The sequence below is a fragment of the Arachis hypogaea genome, chromosome 17, assembly GCF_003086295.3.
Source record: "Arachis hypogaea cultivar Tifrunner chromosome 17, arahy.Tifrunner.gnm2.J5K5, whole genome shotgun sequence".
In the NCBI taxonomy this organism is placed as follows: Eukaryota; Viridiplantae; Streptophyta; class Magnoliopsida; order Fabales; family Fabaceae; genus Arachis; species Arachis hypogaea.
In genome coordinates this window covers 131,231,718-131,252,639 of record NC_092052.1, presented here as the reverse complement: position 1 = coordinate 131,252,639, position 20,922 = coordinate 131,231,718, and the positions used below count along the sequence as shown (strand labels likewise).

General features: G+C 29.2%; 2 protein-coding genes across 2 annotated transcripts; both read left to right on the top strand.

Moving 5' to 3' along the window:
• Window positions 1-2,370: 2,370 nt before the first annotated feature.
• Window positions 2,371-8,397, top strand: LOC112764368 (uncharacterized). Its single transcript, XM_025809926.3, has 16 exons — window positions 2,371-2,810; window positions 2,901-2,965; window positions 3,052-3,173; window positions 3,573-3,623; window positions 3,901-4,020; window positions 4,107-4,226; window positions 4,512-4,653; window positions 5,148-5,318; window positions 5,448-5,603; window positions 5,705-5,811; window positions 6,055-6,145; window positions 6,759-6,900; window positions 6,976-7,132; window positions 7,246-7,362; window positions 7,509-7,635; window positions 7,949-8,397. Exons 2-16 carry the CDS (start codon window positions 2,924-2,926, stop codon window positions 8,180-8,182), a joined length of 1,899 nt encoding a protein of 632 aa, XP_025665711.1. The 5' UTR covers window positions 2,371-2,810; window positions 2,901-2,923; the 3' UTR covers window positions 8,183-8,397.
• A 1,202-nt stretch (window positions 8,398-9,599) lies between these two features.
• On the top strand, window positions 9,600-18,934 carry LOC112767192 (uncharacterized). The gene is made up of 15 exons (XM_025813077.3): window positions 9,600-9,832; window positions 9,916-10,037; window positions 10,866-10,925; window positions 11,163-11,282; window positions 12,240-12,359; window positions 12,445-12,586; window positions 13,280-13,450; window positions 14,167-14,334; window positions 14,427-14,533; window positions 15,701-15,794; window positions 16,774-16,918; window positions 17,009-17,171; window positions 18,028-18,144; window positions 18,223-18,349; window positions 18,463-18,934. Exons 1-15 carry the CDS (start codon window positions 9,788-9,790, stop codon window positions 18,721-18,723), a joined length of 1,962 nt encoding a protein of 653 aa, XP_025668862.1. The 5' UTR covers window positions 9,600-9,787; the 3' UTR covers window positions 18,724-18,934.
• Window positions 18,935-20,922: the final 1,988 nt, after the last annotated feature.

Below are 20,922 nucleotides of genomic sequence, written 5' to 3'. Positions count from 1 at the left end.
CAAGCTCCCACGGTTTATGAAGGAGAAATTTTTATTATAAACAATTTATTTTTAGATGTTTGATTGCATCAATGTGGTATCATTTAGACTGCACATGATAATTGTGACAGAATACATGTATATAATAGAAGCTCAAACCGCTTAAACTATCAAATACATAGCAGATAATATATTAGACAATTCTCAAACCTTTTTAACTATCATTTTTTGTTACTTCATTATTGTGTCATGTCATGCACCCAACAAAACTAATCTAATGTAATCTAATCTTCACTCTCAAATCTCAATACTCACTGCTCAATACACAATAGTAAAACAATTTTGTTAAAACATTCATAGTATTTTTTTTAAGTTTTGGATTATAAAATTAAAGTATCAATTATATGTATAAAATATATATTAAAATGTAAAATATATATTAAAAATAAATAAAATAATATAATATCAAATTTTTGAAATGTTAGACAATGAGTACAATAACTTTTAAGAAATTTTTTTGGCTTTTTAGGACAAAAAAAAATTCTTAAATTAACATTAGATCTAATGAGGTTTCAAGAGTACTTGTCAGAGATCTAATGTTAATTTAAGAAGAATATTTTTTTTGTCCTAAAAAGCCAAAAAATTTCTTTAAAAGTTATTGTACTCATTGTCTAACATTTCAAAAATTTGATATTGTATTTTTTCAAAAAAAAAAAAACTTTATATATATATATATATAATCAATTATTATATATTTTTGTATAAATATATATTATTTTATTTATTTTTAATATATATTTTACATTTTAATATATATTTTATACATATAATTGATACTTTAATTTTATAATCCAAAACTTAAAAAAAAATACGATGAATGTGTTAACAAAATTGTTTTACTATTGTGTATTGAGCAGTGAATATTGAGATTTGAGAGTGAAGATTAGATTACATTAGATTAGTTTTGTTGGGTGCATGACATGACACAATAATGAAGTAACAGGAAATGATAGTTAAAAAGGTTTAAGAATTGTCTAATATATTATCTGCTATGTATTTGATAGTTTAAGCTGTTTGAGCTTCTATTATATACATGTATTCTGTCACAATTATCATGCGCAGTCTAAATGATACCACATTGATGCAATCAAACATCTAAAAATAAATGGTTTATAATAAAAATTCCTCCTTCATAAACTGTGGGAACTTGCCACGGTTTACACACAAACCACAAACACTATAATCCGTGGTAGCTTGCCACGGTTTATGTTAAAATCAGAAACCGTGGTAGCTTCCCACGATTTACATAGAAGTGTAAAAATGCACATGTACATAAGAGATTTCTGTTTTGTGTATTTAAGTAAAATTTTCACCTAATTTATTTATTTGGGTAAATTGCCCTTCATTCAATGACCAAAGTTTGTCCAGTTTGTCCCAACTGAACATATTATTATTCTTTTGCTATATATTTATAAATCAATAATTATTAATATTTTTTAATATTTTAGTGGAGCAAAGTGCCTCAAATTTAAGTGGAGACTATTTTAATAAACGGAATTAAAAATTGGAGATATATTTATATATTAAATATTTTTGGGACTAAAGGTTTTTTAAAAAATAATTTAATTTTGATGTATTAATTAATACAAAAAAAATTATATAATTATTTAATTAAATTTATTTATTCAGAAAATTTTTAAATAAAATAAAAAAATTAATTACTTTCATCATTATATAATTATTATTATTAAAACTCTAGTTCTAGCAATGCCAATTAAATTATTAAGAAAATCCTTGGGACTTAATTAGGTCTTACTCAAGTTTTCAACAGGGGTGTCCATGAATCAGATCGTATTCGCAGATCCGTGGTAAATATCCGCATCCGATCCGAAAATTGCGGATACGATCCGATCCGCAAATTGATCGGATCGGATCGGATCGGATCCGCACCCTTTGCGGATCGGATTGCGGATATCTGCTTTACATTCGCGTATCCGATCCGCGAATCCGCAGATCCGCACTATAATAATTAAAAAATAAATAAATATATATATATTTGGTATTATATTTACTTGTTTGTATGTTTTAGTTAGTAATTATTATTCATATATTGTATTATTTTATTTTTGTTATTTAGAGAGAGCTTGATTAAAAATATTTTAGAAATAAATAAGTTTAAAAGTATGAAAGAAATATTTTTATCGAATTCTTTTACATAGAAATATGATTAAAAAGAGAAGGTTTAATTATGCGGATATATCCGATATCCGATCTGATCCGATGAAAATTGTGCGGATCGGATCGAATTTTTGGCCATATCCGATCCGATCCGATCTGCGGACACCCCTAGTTTCCAATCACCGTAAAGCTTCTCTCGAATCTACAGAAGCCACGTGTCACCCGGCCTTTTTCATTTTTCCAACTACTCACTCATTTTTCGTCGGAAAAAAATTGCGCCAGGCCGCCAGCAGCGATGAGAACAAAAACAACCACACGACACCGTATTAGAACTGATCCATGGCTCCTCCTCCGTTTTCGTAAATAGCTTTCTTTGTCAACAATATAATTTCACCGAACGTTAATTTCTCGCTGCATTCAAAAGTTTCTCTTTCTTTCTCTCTCTCCGAATAACTAACTCCGTATGGCTGTTAAATCATCTCATTTAATCGCAATCCAATCACTTTCAAATCAATTAAATGAGCACTTAAACCTCTTCTGTATTTATTTATTTGAGAAATGTATGCACCTTGCATAGTAACACGATTTTCATAATTCGCGCTTGTTCTCATCAACTGGTGAAATCATTCTTCACATTTCGTTGAAAATTTGGAGTGAGTACTAAAATATCGGTTCATGTTTTATTTTTATTTTTTATTTTTTTGTAACTCGGACACTGAGATTTTTGTGGTGTTGGTGAGAAGAAGAAAAAGGAAGAAGGATCACTATGTCTACCCAAGGGGTGCGGTTGCACATTCAAGATCGCTATGTAAGCTCAACACAATTAATTGCTTCGCTTTCTATTGTTATGTTTTTGTTTCTTGTTCTAAATGTTTAGTTATTTGGAATGAGCAGGTGGTGATGGATAATGGTATAGTTCAAGTGACGTTATCGAATCCAGGTGGAATTGTTACTGGGATAGCATATAATGGTGTTGATAATTTGCTTGAAGTTCTCAACAAGGAGACTAATAGAGGGTATGTGCTTTCAATGATGCATAAATTTCATTTAGGTTCTCTATTTCTATCTCTTAAGTAGTTTAGACTTCGGACTATTTGGTTTCTGTTTTCGTTTTGAAGTGCTGTTATTGGTTTCAAAATTTTATGAAGACAAAAAAAAAAGGAATTTAATGGAATTGTCTCTTTTGTTTTTAGTTTTTTGTTTTTTCTTCAGAGTCTTGAAAACATAAACCATTATATTCTTGGAAGGTATGAAAGCACGAAAAAAGAAAGAACAAAAGACAATATATGTGTTGGTGAATTTGCTTTGCTTTATAGAGAGAGCAGTGCAAATTTACTTGATGTCCTTGTTGAAATTCAAGTAGGTGTTACCTTTTTCAAGTTGGGAACTAATTTTGTTTTAAATTGGATTTTTAGGTACTGGGATCTTGTTTGGGGTGCACCAGGAATCAAAGGAACTTTTGATGTGTATGGCAACAGTATCTTCTTTGTAACTGCATGGTGTCAGTGTTTGATATTATGCCACCAAGTCAATTCTCAATAAAGCTATATTCAAATGCGACTACTTACTAGGTTTCATAACTAAATCGGGAGTGGCTTTTATGTCGCACCTGAGTAGAAATATATACAATTTCCCTAACCCCTCTGTTTTGCTGTGTGTTTCTTTCTTCAATATTATGTGTTCAATAATTTCTTATAAGGATAATATTTGAAACGAATGTGAACTGAAGATGTTATGCTCCAGGATTCAAGGAACGTTTTTCAGAGTTATAGTTCAAAATGATGAACAAGTTGAGGTTTCGTTTACAAGAATGTGGGATCCTTCTCTTGAGGGAAAGTTTGTCCCCTTAAACATTGACAAAAGGTCCCTTGCTCAAGACTTTGCTTATTATTCATTACCTTCTTGAAATCCTAAGTTCAGGATTAATTACTGTGGGTGATCAATTTCAGATTCATACTGCTCCGAGGTTCATCAGGCTTCTACTCTTATGGAATTTATGAGCACTTAAGTGGATGGCCAGACTTTGATCTTAGTGAAACAAGGATCACTTTCAAGCTTAGAAAACACATGTAAGATTGTCCTTCTCATTCCATGTGTTTGCCATATTTTTATATGTTAACAAGACTTTGTAAAGTTTTGTTTAGTGAAAACTGAAAATTTTAATTCCAAATAATTCTTTAGGATTTAACCATTTGCCAATAATTTAGTTATTTCAAATATTGCTATTTTTGTGCTACTCTAGGGACAAAATTAGCAGAAGCATGTACATCAGTTCAGTAGAGATGGTTGTAGCAGACAACATTCAGTCATTTTTTATTTTGAATGTTCATCCAATTTAACAAGCAAGTATACAGGTTTCAATACATGGCTATGGCAGACAACAGGCGAAGGCTTATGCCTCTTCCGGATGATCGATTACCAGGGAGATGCCAAACCTTGGCATACCCAGAAGCTGTCAAATTAGTCAATCCCAAGGATCCTCAACTGAAAGATGAGGTACTTATTGTACTCATTTTTTCCTGTACAAACCTTCTAATTGTATGTTTCTGTAGTAATCTACTTCTTATAGGTCTTATTTGCATGTATGCACATCTGATCTTACATTTGCAACTGATATTTGAAGCAAGGAATGAATGCTGCAGTAATGCCATGTGGAAACTTAAAAAAAAGTCCTTTTGATGCTATTTAGCTCAATCAAGTCAAAATGTTTGTTACTTATTTCCTTGAACAACTTGAACATCAGTTCGCCAAATTCACTGAAACCCATTTGGCATTGGAACATTGAAGTTTTTTCCTTCGCACACAATTTAATGATAATTATGGTTAACTTTAGTTTGCTCCTTCCCATTTGTGGAAATCACTTTGCCTACGTGTATTACAGTTTTCAAATGGTCTCATCATGTGGCTAGTTGAAGAGGAGATGCATATTTTTCCTTTGCATGTAGTATGAAGAGTTTCATTGTCTTTATCTATGATTCTTTGGTTCCCAGGTGGATGACAAGTATCAATATTCCTGCGACAACATAGATAATAAAGTCCATGGGTGGATATCTTTCAATCCACCAGTGGGATTTTGGCAGATCACACCAAGTGATGAGTTTCGTTCTGGTGGACCGCACAAGCAGAATTTGACCTCTCATGTAGGCCCCACCACACTTGCAGTAAGTTAATAAACTCAAGTTTGATGAGATTTTCCCTGCAATGCTTTCATACAATGAGTGTTACTAGTTGAGATCAGTTGACCTGATTATTATCAACTATAATATGTTTCGTTAAATTTGCATGATCAGATGTTTCTTAGTGGTCACTATGCGGGGCAAGATTTGAACCCCAAATTCAAAGATGGTGAACCATGGAAGAAGGTTTTTGGTCCAGTATTCATATATCTTAATTCTGGACCAGTTGGTGATGACCCACATTGGCTCTGGGAGGACGCCAAAATACAGGTATGCTCATTTTCCTATTATACCATTGTTATGAAATAGATGATACCATTCAGTTGGATGAAGAAGTTGTAAGATAAATTCTTCTATGAGTTGATATTTAGATGATGAATGAAGTTCAAAGCTGGCCATATTCTTTCCCAGCTTCAGAGGATTTTCCAAAGTCGGATCAAAGGGGCAACGTTGGTGGCAGACTGCTCGTCTTAGACAGGTAAGCATATGGAAGATACTCCTATTTTGCGACACAGAACTTCTTGAGGTTTTCACTTTTGATTATTGGATGTGAATCTTATTGTTACAGTGGTGCTTTGAATACTGGCACAGAATGCTTCCAGTTTATTTCTTAACTACTATGATATCTTAATAAACAACTTTTCGTATCTTGAGAAATCTTTTATTGTTCATTGTCTCATATATGAGAAGTTGATTGAGCTGTTCTAACTATAATGTCCAGATATGTTAGCACAGACTTAATATCTGCAAATGGTGCTTATGTTGGTCTAGCCCTGCCAGGAGATGCCGGGTCATGGCAAAGAGAATGCAAGGTGTTTTTCCTTTGCACTTATTGAAGGCTTAAATAAATAAAACAACAAAAAAACACATGCAGTATCTATAAGCCTAATTGCATGAGCACCTGATCAGTGCACATTTCTCTTCATGCTTAACTGTCATTTTTGGTTCTGCTTATTTTTATTATTATTTTGGAAAATAATATTGGAGTGACAGGGGGGCTATTGAAGTTTTCTTAAATATTCTCTCATTCTCTGTGACGTTCCTGATTTACTTTGAACAAGTGTTGCTCTATGGTAAGGGCTAAGATGAAATTGGGAGTCTCTTTGATATAAAGATTTGTTACCTTGATTGAGTAGTTCGAAACAACTAATTAATGTTTTAATAATGTATTAATATTCATCAGAAAGAAAGTAACCTTAACGCACAAATCACTTGCATTGGTAGTCACAGGATCTGATAAATGCTCTGATATGTAACTTCTTCCTTTTTGACTGAAAATTTTAATTCATGAATCAGGTGAATCAAGATTCAAAGAAATGGAATTAGAGTGTTTCATTATTCCAAAACTTCCTCATTTTTATTTCTTTAATGCTTCTGAGAAACAATAATGTTGACATATACTTATTTAAAATTTCATCCTGCCAGCACTATCAATTCTGGACCAGAGCAGATGAGAATGGATTTTTTACAATCAGGAACATACGTGCTGGCGACTATAACCTTTATGCCTGGGTTCCTGGTTTTGTTGGGGACTACAAATTGGATGATTTGATGAAGATAACCCCAGGTTCCATAGCTTAGTGAAACTTGAAATATTTTGCCATCTTGCCAAAAATGTATGCTTACTAGAATTACTGCACAGGTTCTAATATTGAAGTGGGTGAACTGGTATATGAGCCTCCAAGGGTTGGTCCAACATTGTGGGAAATAGGTATTCCTGATCGAACTGCTGCAGAATTTTATGTTCCTGATCCCAAGCCAGAACATATTAATAAGCTTTTTATCAACCATCCTGAAAGGTTAGCCTCTTATGTCTCCTTTCTAAATTGGTTGATTAAGTTTTCTTTTTCTTTTCTTCAAATTTTAAATTGATCTATTCTTTGATCTTCCTTTTTTTTCTCTCAACTTGTAGGTTCAGACAGTACGGATTATGGGAAAGGTATACAGAATTGTATCCGGAATCAGATTTGGTTTACACGGTTGGTGTCAGTGACTATAGGAGAGATTGGTTTTATGCCCATATTCCTAGGTATAATTCTTTGAACATTGTTCATCTTAATAGCATGGCTAAAGATGTTCCTAGTGACCTCACATCTACAAAAGAAGTTTCTTTTCTTGTTTGAAGTGACACTCTTACATTATATATTAATTTTTCAAGCTTGTATATAACTGCAGAAAGAAAGAGGATAATACCCATCAAGGAACAACTTGGCAAATCAAGTTTGAACTCAATGATGTGGTTCAAGGAAGTACTTATACACTGAGAGTTGCAATTGCATCTGCAACATTAGCTGAATTGCAGGTAAAACTTTTTCCTCTTACATATATGCATAATGCTTTGTTGGATGTAAACGATATTTGGATTGACAAAAGAATAAGTACTCAATCTCGTCCCTAACCAAAAACAAGAGGCAAAATAATCTCTTAAAAAATTAGTACAGACATACTAGTTCTTCCACAGATGTATGAAACAATGACTGTCTCCCTTTTTAAAATGGTAGGCGCAATTTTGTTACATTTTTAAATTCCGAGGGATGATTTTGTCCTCCATATCTTTGTCATAGAAGAGATTGAGGTTGTAATAAACTTGTCTTTTTGCATATTTTTTTGCGAAGATTCGAGTAAATGATCCGAATGCAAGGCGTCCTGTGTTTACGACTGGGCTAATAGGGAGGGATAACTCGATTGCAAGACATGGAATTCATGGACTCTATTGGCTGTACAGTGTGAATGTACCTGGTTCTCTTCTTATAAATGGCCCCAACACTTTATATTTTACTCAACCACGTTGCAACAATTGTTTCCAGGGTATCATGTATGATTATATTCGTATGGAAGGACCACCTTGATTCCAAATTAAACATCTTTAAGCTAAGTGTTGGAAACTGATTAAATGGAACAACATAGTAATGCATGTATGTATTGTATTTTCAACATATTGGTATGTATATTTATTGTTCTTTTTTTCTTTTACTCTGTAAGTAGATTTAAGATGTAGAAACATTCTAGAATGACTTTATACGTGATAAATTAATATTTATGTTTATTTGATTAGTTTTGACTACTTCATCGACCATCATTCATGAAACAGGCAGATCGAACGTTGATTTTTTTTTTTTTTTTTTTTAATACAGATCATGAATAATGTGGGATTTTATCCTAGGTTGTGACTTTTTTTTTTTAAGATATCTAAGTTCACATAATTTGACATTTTCCATTATTGATGTGAATATTTTAATAGAGTGTGCAACATGAGAATTTCTAATTTTAGATTTTTTTACTGGAAATGGAAATCTTTCATTCAATTGGTGCCAAGATGTCAAACATGGCCGGATTGGACAGATGAGAATTTCTGATTTTAGATTGTTATATTGTATTTGAAATACTTAAAACTAGAAATTGATTTGATGTTTAAACTTTCACGTAAGGTAATATATATTTTTTGTCCCTAAAATTTAGTAAAAATTTTAAAAATATTTTTAAATTTTATTTTGTTTTAATTTTGTCTTAAAAGTTTTTTATTTGTATCAAATATCTTTCGACAGCTAAATTTACAAAAAATTCAAAACAAATCCAGCAATGTATAACAATTATGTTTGATTTGTTTGCATTGAAGGTCGTTCTTATGAAATTGTTGTTGAATTGGTTCTAAATTTTTTAAAAAATTAGTCGCCATGATATATTTGATGCAAATAAAAAACTTGTGGGACAAAATTGAAACAAAATAAAACTTAGGAATATTTTTAAAATTCTTGCCAAATTTCAAAGACAAAAAGTATACTTTACCCTTCACTTTAGTACACAATAAACAACTCCTTGCATTTCCTTAGATGTCCTAATGTTTACATTTATCGGTGGTTTTTGACCCCTTATTTATTAATTGAAGTTCACCTTCTATTAAACCTTGGTATTGCATTTTCTGTGTCCCTTTGCATTGAACAAGAAGTCACCTACCTCCAACATTGTGTTTTGAATTTTATTAAAAATACATGTTTAAAAAGTGCTTTGTAAAGCGATGATGAAGGATGTGGCTCAAAACTTCCCCTCGGCAAAAAGAAACCAAAACAAATGAAGAGACACATAATATTTATATCTTAGTCTTAATCCCCATAATGCCACACACTGCTTCTTCAATCGCACGCCTTTTATCTATTAACTGTGGCGACTAAGTAAAGAGATTATTAAACAACAATATTGCTTTCTTTTCGGTCCAAGGAACCTACACTAATAACCAATCTATTTAAGTTCCTCTTCATCATGAATTCATGGCGTACACTATATATGTAATAATAACTGTACAAACTCTTTTATTATTTTCCAAACCCAGTTCATTATATTCTTTCTATTCATATTCTACCTTATAAGAAAGATAATTCATTCTCAACCACTTTCAAACTACTCTGAATCTGCATTTCGTTGCTCAACTCAAATCTCTGAGGAATTGTATTATCACCATGACAACACTACTCGGGGTGCAACTCACCATTCAAGATCGTCATGTATGTATGCATTAATATTATATTAAAATTTTCATTATTTATTTATTTATTTATTTATTTTCATTTTGTTCATTGATGTGCAGGTGGTGGTGGAGAATGGCATAGTAAGAGTAACGATTTCAAATCCAGAAGGAATAGTGACTGGAATTCAGTATAATGGAATCGACAACTTGCTTGAAGTTTTGAATGACGAATCTAATAGAGGGTATAATATAGAAATACTTTATTTACAACCTAGTTCTTCATTTAGGCTGTCCTTGTTTACCGAGACAGGACACTGAGAAGACAGGTACTGTGTCCAAAGATTTAGGAAAGAAATAGAGAGGAAGAAAATAGAAAGGAAAAAAAAGAAAGCAAAGAAATTAGGTGGATTTTTATTTTCTTTAGATGTGTTTGGATGGAAGGAAAGTAAGAAGAAAAGAAATGTTATAAAAAGACAATTTTATCCATATATATAAAATATATTAAAAAAATGAAGGGGTAGTATTGGAAGTAGAGAGAGAAACATTAGTTTTCTCTCCATTTTCTTTCCAATGTTGGAGAGAAAAAAAAATTAGTGGGTCCCACCAGTTTTTTTCCATCTATTTTCTTTCCTCTCTAATTTTCCTCCTCAACCAAACAATGAAAAATAATCATTTTCCTTCCCATTTTCTTTCCTCTCTTTTTTTTCCTTTCATTTTCTTCTCAAACAAACATAGTTAGTGTATTTTGTATCCATCATAATAGGAAAGACACGGGGAGACTAACAAAAAATACAACTTATTTTTTATTTTTATATTATTTTTGTTAATTTTTCATAATTATATTTTTTAGTATTATATTTTTCGTTTCAAATTTTTTAAATGAAAAAAAAAATGAAAATAAATTGAATATTCATAATTTGTTTTAATTTATCACCAAATAGAATATAAGAATACAAAAATTTGTGTCTTTATATTTTGTTCTCAGTCTTGTCCTGTTCTCAGAAACAAACGTAGTCTTATTGTTCTTTTTTAATACATAAATTTGTTTTGAAATTGATATGTGTAAATAGGTATTGGGACCTTGTTTGGAGCTCACCAACAACTACAGGAACCACTGGCAAATTTGACGTGTATGTTCATCTTCATTTTATTTTCATTTTCATATAATCTATTTCATTTCTATGTATGAAGTAACCATGCCAATTCGTCGTTATAAGAATTTCGCTTTCTTTTTTTTTTTTAGTAAAGAATTGATTAATATAAATTTTAGATATATATATTTCATGAATTATTGATTGAGAGTTGAAAAAATAGGACTAAGTTAGTAAATTGAGCTATTATTATGTTATGTGAAATTGTGAATGCAGAATAAAAGGAACCGCTTTCAAAGTAATAATGGAAAATGAGGATCAAGTTGAGATTTCTTTCACAAGAACATGGGACGTGTCCCTCAAAGACCAGCTAGTTCCTTTGAATATCGATAAAAGGTCATATAAATAAATTGTCTTCTATATTATTAATAGGAGGTAATAATGTTTAGTTTGGTTCCTAAATTTTTTAACATTCGGTTAAAATAGTCTTTGATTTTTAAACATAACTAAATTAGTTTTTGAATTTACAAATGATTTATTTTTTTTGTTCGACCTATAAAGCACAGACATTTTACGGAATTGTCGTGTCTGACATGACATTTATCGACATTCGTTCGACACGCGTGTCTGCTGGATCCAACTGTGTCTTAAGAAAAAGTAAAAAGATTATTCTTCGGACATGCTTGGACACACTTAAATACCATAACGTGTTAGCGTCTAGTCTTATTCTTAACATATATTTTTAAAATAAATTTAGATATAGTATATATTATTATTTATTAAAACAAAAAATATTTTAAATACTTGATATAATTAAAATAAGACATTAAAAATAATTAAAAAATTAATTCATATTTTAATATCAATAAAATATCAAAATATCATTACAATTTATTTAAAAATACTTTATATTTTATATGTATACGTGTCTCCATATTTTATAAAATTTTAAAATTTGCGTATCGGTATATTCCATATCGTGTCTTATATCAGTGTCCGTGCATCATAATTGTTCCTAATTCAACCATAGTAGAACTTTAAAATGTAAGTGTGACATTTCCAACGACAAAAGGTGACATAGTTAAGACTTTAATGTGATTAAATATGAATTTTAAATTAGTTAATTAGACTCATTTCAATTAATTAATTATATATTGTTCTAGAAATTAACTATTTAAACACTTATTGTTGGAAATATCACCCTAGCAGTGTAACATTTCATAACAACAGGGCAGTTAAATCAGAAACTATTTTAATAAATATTGAAAATTTCAGAAATTAAATTAAACATTAATTCCTATTAATTACGTTATTAGTATTTATAGTTAATAATAACATGCATATATAATATAGGTTCATAATGCTTCGTGGTACTTCGGGGTTCTATTCATATGCTATTTACGAACACTTAAGCGAGTGGCCTGCTTTTAATCTTGACGAAACCAGAATTGCTTTCAAGCTCAGAAAAGACAAGTAATTATTAATTATTAACCTTATATGCTATGCTTTGTTTAATTAGAGACTAGCTATGACTGAATAGTGTGTTATATTTTTGGAGGTTCCATTATATGGCAATGGCGGATAACCGACAAAGAAACATGCCTCTTCCTGATGATCGAGTGCCACCAAGAGGCCAACCCCTTGCATATCCCGAAGCAGTTCTTTTTGGCGATCCTCTTGAACCTGAATTCAAAGGAGAGGTTGATAACACTTGTGAAAACTGAGGTGTAGTCAACTTCTCGTTGAAGTTGATAACTGAGAGTTATTAAATAAAATTTAATCAAATAAGTCAAATTATTTAACGGCTCTCAACTATTAACTTCATGTAAAGTTAACTGCACTGAGTTTTGACCATATTTTATATTAAAAATAAAATTTAATTTTAATACATAGTTAATGAAAAACAATTTTATACATATTTAATTATATATTATCAAGTAAATAAATAAAAGAGAAATTTGTGAGGATTAATAATTTTGAATATTTTTTATTATTATTTGACTAGTATAAATATTAAATTATTTTTAATAAATAAATTTTATATTTATGTGTGTAAATTCTTAAAAAAATGTAAATATAAATTGTATTAATTCATGTATACAAAATTTTGATAAATATAAATACAAAAATTATATATTTTTGTGTGTTAAATTTTTATAAATATAAATACAAACTATTATTAATCAAGTACTGATTAAAAATAATAATATTTGTTGATCATGTAATATTATTTTAAAAATAATTATATTTTATATTAATTACATAAATAATTATTTAAAAAAATATAATTAAATAATTTTATAAAATATTTTATATTAAAAATACTTTAAAATTAAATTATTAAAAAATAAAGTTTGTTTTATAAGGTGATTAAGAAGTATTTGAATATATAGGTAGATGACAAGTACCAATATTCATGTGACAACAAAGATAGCCAAGTTCATGGGTGGGTGTGCATGGATCCTGCCGTTGGATTTTGGCTAATTACGCCCAGCAATGAGTTCCGTTCTGGTGGGCCCCTCAAACAAAACTTAACCTCCCACGTTGGACCCACCACGCTCGCTGTAAGTATATGCTTCTATAACAAATTAACATCAGAAAATGGTAAATAAGTGCGTAGAATTTAATTTGCACAAAAGAATAAAATTAAAATTAATTAGTTAAAATAGAAATATTTTAAATATAAAATATTATTAAAATTTTAATTTTATTTTTAAAAATTTTAATTTTTTGTATTGTCACTTTTTGAAGATACTAAAATATAAATTTTAAAAGACAAAAACTAAAATTTTAGTATCAATCTCTAAACCAACAAATATAATATTGAGTCATAATTTCTGAAAAACTTGTGTGTCTTTTATTTACAAAAGTGGGAGACCTATTTGTATTTTAATTTAATAAAAAAATTTATTTGTCTTTGTTAAAAAAAAAAATCAAAGACTTATATGTCATATTCTCTAAAAAAAATAAAAATAATATATATCCATTTTGATCAATTTTTTTTATGAAAGTTTATAATACTCTTGATTAAAAATATATGCATATAATAACATTGACTTAGATTTGGATAAGAGACTAAGTATTAGAGAGTAAAATACTTAACTAATCTCCCATTACTTAATATAATTACACACATTAAATAATTAAAACATAGATTAGTATCTATAATTTCCTTGTATACTTGATTTATAGCACATGAAAATATGAAATAGTACTTTGTATCCCAAATAATGTTTGGTGCTGAAAACTTCTTCGGTTCAAAACAATGTAATCATTATAGGTGTTTCTAAGTGCCCATTATAGTGGAGAGGACTTGGTGCCAAAATTCAAAGAAGGAGAAGCATGGAAGAAGGTTTTTGGTCCAGTTTTCATTTATTTGAATTCTCCTAATGACGATAATGGTGATGTTGAACCCCATAAAATGCTCTGGGAAGATGCTAAACTTCAGGTTTATTTAGAATAATCAAGCTAAATTATGTATAATATCTAACAATAATTAATTATCTTTTTAATTATTAATTACTCTTTCTAATGCAATAGATGAATGTAGAAGTACAAAGTTGGCCTTACACTTTTCCCGAATCAGATGATTACCCAAAGTGGTACGAACGGGGTATTGTTACTGGCAGGTTATTAGTTAGAGAGAGGTATGTTATCCGCTTTTTAGTTCGGTTATGTTAGAAAGATAAAAAATAGTTAAAATTTATTTTATTTAGTATTTATTAATTACTGTAGCAGTTAATAAATGCTAAATAAAACATGTTTTGATTGATTTTAGTTAAATTTTTATGTTTCTAACATGATGGAAATTCAAATGAAATCGATTTCACGTGAAATTGATACTTGAGAGCCGTTGAATAAAAATTTAGTCAAATTAATCAAATCATCTAACAGCTTTCAAATATCAACTTCACGTGAAATCGACTTTATCTGAGTTTCCACCTTCTAACATTTCTGTTTTCAATTTTAGTGTTGTAATTCCATAATATTTTCTAACAACGTAAGAATTTGGTGCATTTTTTTTGTGTTGATATCACAAATTTGACTCAGATTTGTGGTTTTCAATTTTTTTTAAATATGTAAATTTGAAGATCAGATTTTTTTTTTAAATATACAAATTTAACTTTTATATTTGTATTTCAGTGTTGAAAAATTTTTTAAACATGCTAATCAAACTTTTCGATTTATTTTGCAGCAAAAAAAAAAATTATTTCACTACAAATCAGATTTTTAATTTGTGCACTATAAAATCTGACTCTTAAATTTAAAATCTAAGGGTTTGATTTGTTATTTAAAATAAAAAATAAAATTTATATAAAAAAACACACTAATTAACCATGATATTAGATTTCACACAATTGTTTCTTTTTTTTTTAAAAAAAAAATTAGCCTGTTATATATACCTCATCACCTTATGCATTTTGATGAAATTTATTTATAATGAGTTAACAATATAATTTAGTCTCTAAAAATACTAATATGAGTCAAATTAGTGATATTTCTGTTAATTTTTTGTTAACATATCATCGTTAATGTATAATGTAAGTCACGTTTTAAAATACTATATAATATTTAACAGTGACAGTATACCAACTATGTTAGTATTTTCAATGATTAAATAAATTGAGATGTTGAATTTTTTAAAAGTCAAATTAATTCATGTGAGATTTTATAAGAATTAATTGATTAATCTAATAATAACATGGACCGTTTATATATATATATATATATATATATATATATATATATATATATATATATATATATATATATATATATATATATATATATATATGTTTTGGTAAATAAAAAAGGTATATAAGCGATGATGACTACATAGCAGCAAAAGGTGCATATGTTGGTTTGGCTCCCCCTGGAGATGTTGGATCATGGCAAAGAGAATGCAAGGTATAAAAGAATTCATCTTTTAAAGATACAAAATTAAATTAGTAAAGTTAAAAAAGAAGAATTTAATCATCTAACTTACATTATGTACGTGTAGGTTTTTTATTATAAATTTTATTATGACTAATGTGAATTATTATTATAAATTTTGGAGTCAAAATTGAGTTAATTGTAATTTTATGGATCAATTTGAATCTAACTTTAAATTTTTAAGATCAAATTGAATATTAACTCCGTTTTAAACACGAGTAAAATAGATTATAATATTATTTTACTCCGAACGCTTATAAAATGGCCTAATTCATTTCTAGCCCATGTTGTGAACAAGGGCTAATTTTTTTTATATTGATTAAATATATGTGTAATACAATGTTATTGAAAAATTAGGTGTTTTTTTTTATAGGTGTTTTATTCAAATCGGACGGTCCGATTTGTTTGATGAAAAAAATAAATTACAAATCGAAAGATTCGATTTGCTTGAAGAAAAAATTAAACTCCAAATCCGAGGGTCCGATTTGTATTTTTTATTTTTTTTTATTTGTTAAAATAAAAATCGAACGGTCTGATTCCAATATTAATTTTTTTTTATTTTCGAAATCACAAATCGGACCGTCGATTTGTGATTGTTTATTTAAAAAACAAAACAATGCAAACAAATCGGTGTCTTCGATTTGTGTCATCCCATTCCCAAATAAAACACCTCTCTCCTCACACCATATTGTCATACACGTTTCTCTCTCCCACACGAAAAATCAAAAGCGGTGAACAAGACTGGTGTCATATTTGGCGCATGTGAAATGACACTTCCAATCTCAAATCTCACAAAAATAGATTTAAATCACTATTTTTAACGATTTATATTGATACATACAGCAACTGTTTCCACAAAAATTATAAAATTGAATAGTAATTAATTTTCGTTTTACCAATGTTGTTATTTTTGAGGAGTTTGATTCTTAATTATGTTGTTAATATGTAACAGAATTATCAGTTCTGGAGTGAAGCAGATGAAGATGGGTATTTCTCCATCAGCAATGTACGAGCTGGTGACTATAATTTATATGCATGGGTACCTGGTTTTATTGGAGACTACAAATACAATAATTCAATTATAACCATAGCGGAAGGTATATATATATAACCAACTTCACTATTTTTCTTTTTGTTCTTGGGGTTTATTATTATTTATATATGTGAAAATTAATTAAATTAAACAGGGTCTACTACTTTGATTGAATTGGGTGATCTTGCTTATGAGCCACCAAGAGATGGACCAACACTTTGGGAAATAGGGATTCCAGATCGTGTAGCTGCAGAGTTCTATGTTCCTGATCCAAATCCCAAATACATCAACAAACTCTACGTTAATCATCCTCAAAAGTTAATACCTTAATTATTTACGTCTCCTTTTTCATACAAACGTGAAATATGTTTAATTTTTTAGTACCAAAAAGATTTTTGATCATCTAATAATAATAATAATAATAATAATAATAATAATAAATGATAAATAGGTCATATTCACCTTTTGATAAGCAGACATTTAAGTTTTCGAGAATTTGAAAATATATTTAAGTTTCTGACCTTTTCAAAACTTGGATATATCGATCCCTCATGTTCACTTGGGTCAGTTAGACTCAACAGAAAAAAATGTGTCTTTTGTAGGGAACCATATGTCCAAATTTTGAAGAGATTAGAGATTTAAATGTATTTTTAAATTCTTAGAGACTTAAATGTCCGCGAAACAAAAAGTCAGAATCGATTTGTTATTTTTTCTAATAATAATAATAATAATAATATTGGATAGTCAAAATAAGAGGAGTGCTAAGGGCCAGTAGGTTTCATAATTTGTAGCCATCAATTAGTCATTATTAGTATTTTTAATGGTGTGAAATTATATTTAATAGTGTAAAATTACTCACTTTTTTTTGTTAATTAAGTACTGGCCAAATTTTAATAAAAATCTCAAAGATCAAATGTTTTAAATTGATTCCTAAAAAATACAACTGTAAATCATATTTATTTTTTCATCTGTTAGATAATGACATGTAACATAATTATTTTGTGACACATCATTATCTAATTAACAGAAAAATTAATTTGATTTATTATTATATATTTTTTGAGACTACTTTAAAACATTTGATCTTTCCATAACTAAATTGACTAATAATTTATAATACCATTTTGATTATTAAACCATATAGCATCTAAAGGGAAGCATAATTATTGACAGATTTAGGCAATATGGATTATGGGAGAGATATGCAGAATTGTACCCCGACAAAGATTTAATCTACACTGTTGGAGTTAGTGATTACACCAAAGATTGGTTCTTTGCCCAAGTTACAAGGTACTTATACTCATACTAATTTTGGAATTGAATTTTGCTTTCCAAATGTGCTATCTATCTCTCCACCATTGTTTATAGGAAGAAAGACGACAATACATATCAAGGAACCACTTGGCAGATCAAGTTTCAGCTTTCCAATGTAAACAAAACCGGTACCTATAAACTGCGCCTGGCTTTGGCTTCCGCTACATTTTCTGAACTCCAGGTCTGCTTATTTTGTCAAACTATTAACAACACAGCTTGAATAGTTTAGGACATGAAATTTTCTTCATATATATTAACTTGATAAATAAAATAATTTAATTTGTTTAATTATAGGTGCGAGTTAATGATCCAAAGGCAAGTCGTCCTCTATTTTCAAGTGGGTTGATAGGAAGGGATAACTCAATTGCAAGGCATGGAATTCATGGACTCTATTGGCTTTTCAATGTGGACATTCAAGGAACCAAACTTGTTGAAGGAGATAACACCATTTTTCTAACACAAGCTAGAGGCAATACCCCATTTCAGAACATTATGTATGATTACGTTCGTTTGGAAGGTCCACCACAACCACCTAGTTTAAATAAAAACATTTAAGATATACTTGAGTTTAGTTTGTTGCATTATTATAGCCTTAATTATAGCTGATTAATTTAATCGAACCATTCAATGGAATTATGGTGCTGTGGGGAATTCTTCGTTTCATTTTTTTTCTATTAGTTTTTCAAATGAAATTATGCATTTTAATTTGAGAATTGTTTAGTTTGGTGGGTGAGAAAATTCTAGTAAATTAAAGTCTTGATGATTACCTAATATTTTTTTTATATATTTTTAAGATGGAGATAATATTCAATTTGATTCATGAATTTATACACAAATTTTAAATTTAATCTCTGAAGTTCTAACTATTTTTGTTTAGTTTTTTAAACTTTGCAAGCATGACTTATATTAGTTCTTTAGACAATTTTTGGTACACAAACATTAATGAAGTATTGACACAAAAGTCAGACACCATGGTAGGATATGTAAAATGATGCATTTTTAGTTTTAGCGTCCAAATAATAAAAAATTGAAGTCGTATCAAAACAGTATCACTTGTTATACTGTTTTGTGAGAAAAAATTTTAACAAACATCAGTTATAATATTTTTGGGCTATTTAAATACCAAAACTAAAACAACATTATTTTACAGAGTCTAACATAGTATCCAATTCTTTACATCAGTATTCTGTTAATATCTATATGTTAAAAATTATTTTAGAAACTAACATGAATCATGTACATAAAATTTAGGGATTAAATAAAAATAACTAAAATTTTGATTAAATTAAAATTTATGTACAAATTAAGAGATCAAATTGAAGGCACAACATGCAAGTAAGGGCCAAAAGTTATAAGGTGATTGCTATGGTGCCTAAAAGTAATTGCCTAATTTACTAAAAAGGGTTAAAAATTAATATTTAATTTTAAAAGTATAAAAATAAATAATTATTAAATATTCAAAAAATACCATAAAAAGTAAGTAGGGCTGCAAACGGATCGGATCGGATCGGATATAGCCTAAAATTCTATCCGATCCGCACTGCACTCATCGGATCGAATCGGATACGATATCCGCATTTTTTTAGGCCGGATCCGATCCGATCCGCATACTTGCGAATCGGATCGGATCGGATATCGGGTATATCCGCATAATTAAAAAAAATAACTATTTTAAGATTCTATTTGACTATATTTACAAAAAAATCCAAAAAATTCATTTTTTATCTGTTTAAGCCTATTTACTCCTAAAATATTATCAATAATAGTTCTTTTGAATAACAAAAACAAAATAATAACACAAGATTTAAGTTTAATTATTCTAAGTTGAAGTACAACATAAAAAATTAAAAACAAAATATCATAAAATTCATAAATAACACACTAAAATTCATATCACATTAGGGTTTATTTTCTTAAACTATGCTATTTATATGTGATGTGCGGATATGCGGATTTGCGGATCGGATCCGCGGATATCACTGCCAAATCCGCAATCCGATCCGATCCGATGGCTCTGCGGATCGGATAATATCCGCAAAATTCGGATCGGATGCGGATAATTACCGCGGATATGCGGATATTATCCGATCCATATGCAGCCCTAAAAGTAAGTTAGACAAAGTTAGACATTAAGTTATAGGCACTATAGAATTTACCAAATTATAATCATGATCTAATTGTGATTATTAGCTTCTTATCACTCATCATTTGTAATATGGACTTGGGCGTTGGCCATAATGGTGGTATACAAAGAAATTAGTCAATCATATAATAAAACTATACGCAAAATATTAAGTGTTATCATTATCGTTATAATTATCCAGGTTGTTTTCACTAGTCAAATTATTACAACTCATGAATTGCACGATTAGTAGAAAGTTTCGCACAAAAGAAGAAAATAAAGGAGAACCACAATTTTTATTGCTCTGCTAAATAAAATAGCGCCACAATTTTATTGGAAGTGCAATTGAATTCTCACAAATCAGGAGCAAATTGAGTGGGTAACATAATAATTGTGCAAATATATATAGCTAGGAATTTTTTACTGTTTCAATATCAATAATGAATTCACATTTCACAGTGATCCAATCATCCAAAGGCCAACTAGTACAAAAATCAATCACTCTTAGATTTTGTTCGTGTTTGTTTGGGCGCCATTATTTTGATAAAAAAAATTTTTTTTTCAATGAATTTTTTTTTTTATTTTTTAGCGTATTTGGCAAATTTTTAGTAGTAAAAGTAAAAACACTAGAA

Bases quoted from the DNA above. Each gene is read 5' to 3' on its own strand.
- LOC112764368 (XM_025809926.3), top strand. From the start codon at position 2,924: ATGTCTACCCAAGGGGTGCGGTTGCACATTCAAGATCGCTAT. The intron at 3,174-3,572 runs GTATGTGCTTTC...TTGGATTTTTAG, and splicing joins AACAAGGAGACTAATAGAGG to GTACTGGGATCTTGTTTGGG. The intron at 6,146-6,758 runs GTGTTTTTCCTT...TCATCCTGCCAG, and splicing joins CATGGCAAAGAGAATGCAAG to CACTATCAATTCTGGACCAG.
- LOC112767192 (XM_025813077.3), top strand. From the start codon at position 9,788: ATGACAACACTACTCGGGGTGCAACTCACCATTCAAGATCGTCAT. The intron at 12,587-13,279 runs GTTGATAACACT...TTGAATATATAG, and splicing joins AACCTGAATTCAAAGGAGAG to GTAGATGACAAGTACCAATA. The intron at 16,919-17,008 runs GTATATATATAT...TAAATTAAACAG, and splicing joins AATTATAACCATAGCGGAAG to GGTCTACTACTTTGATTGAA.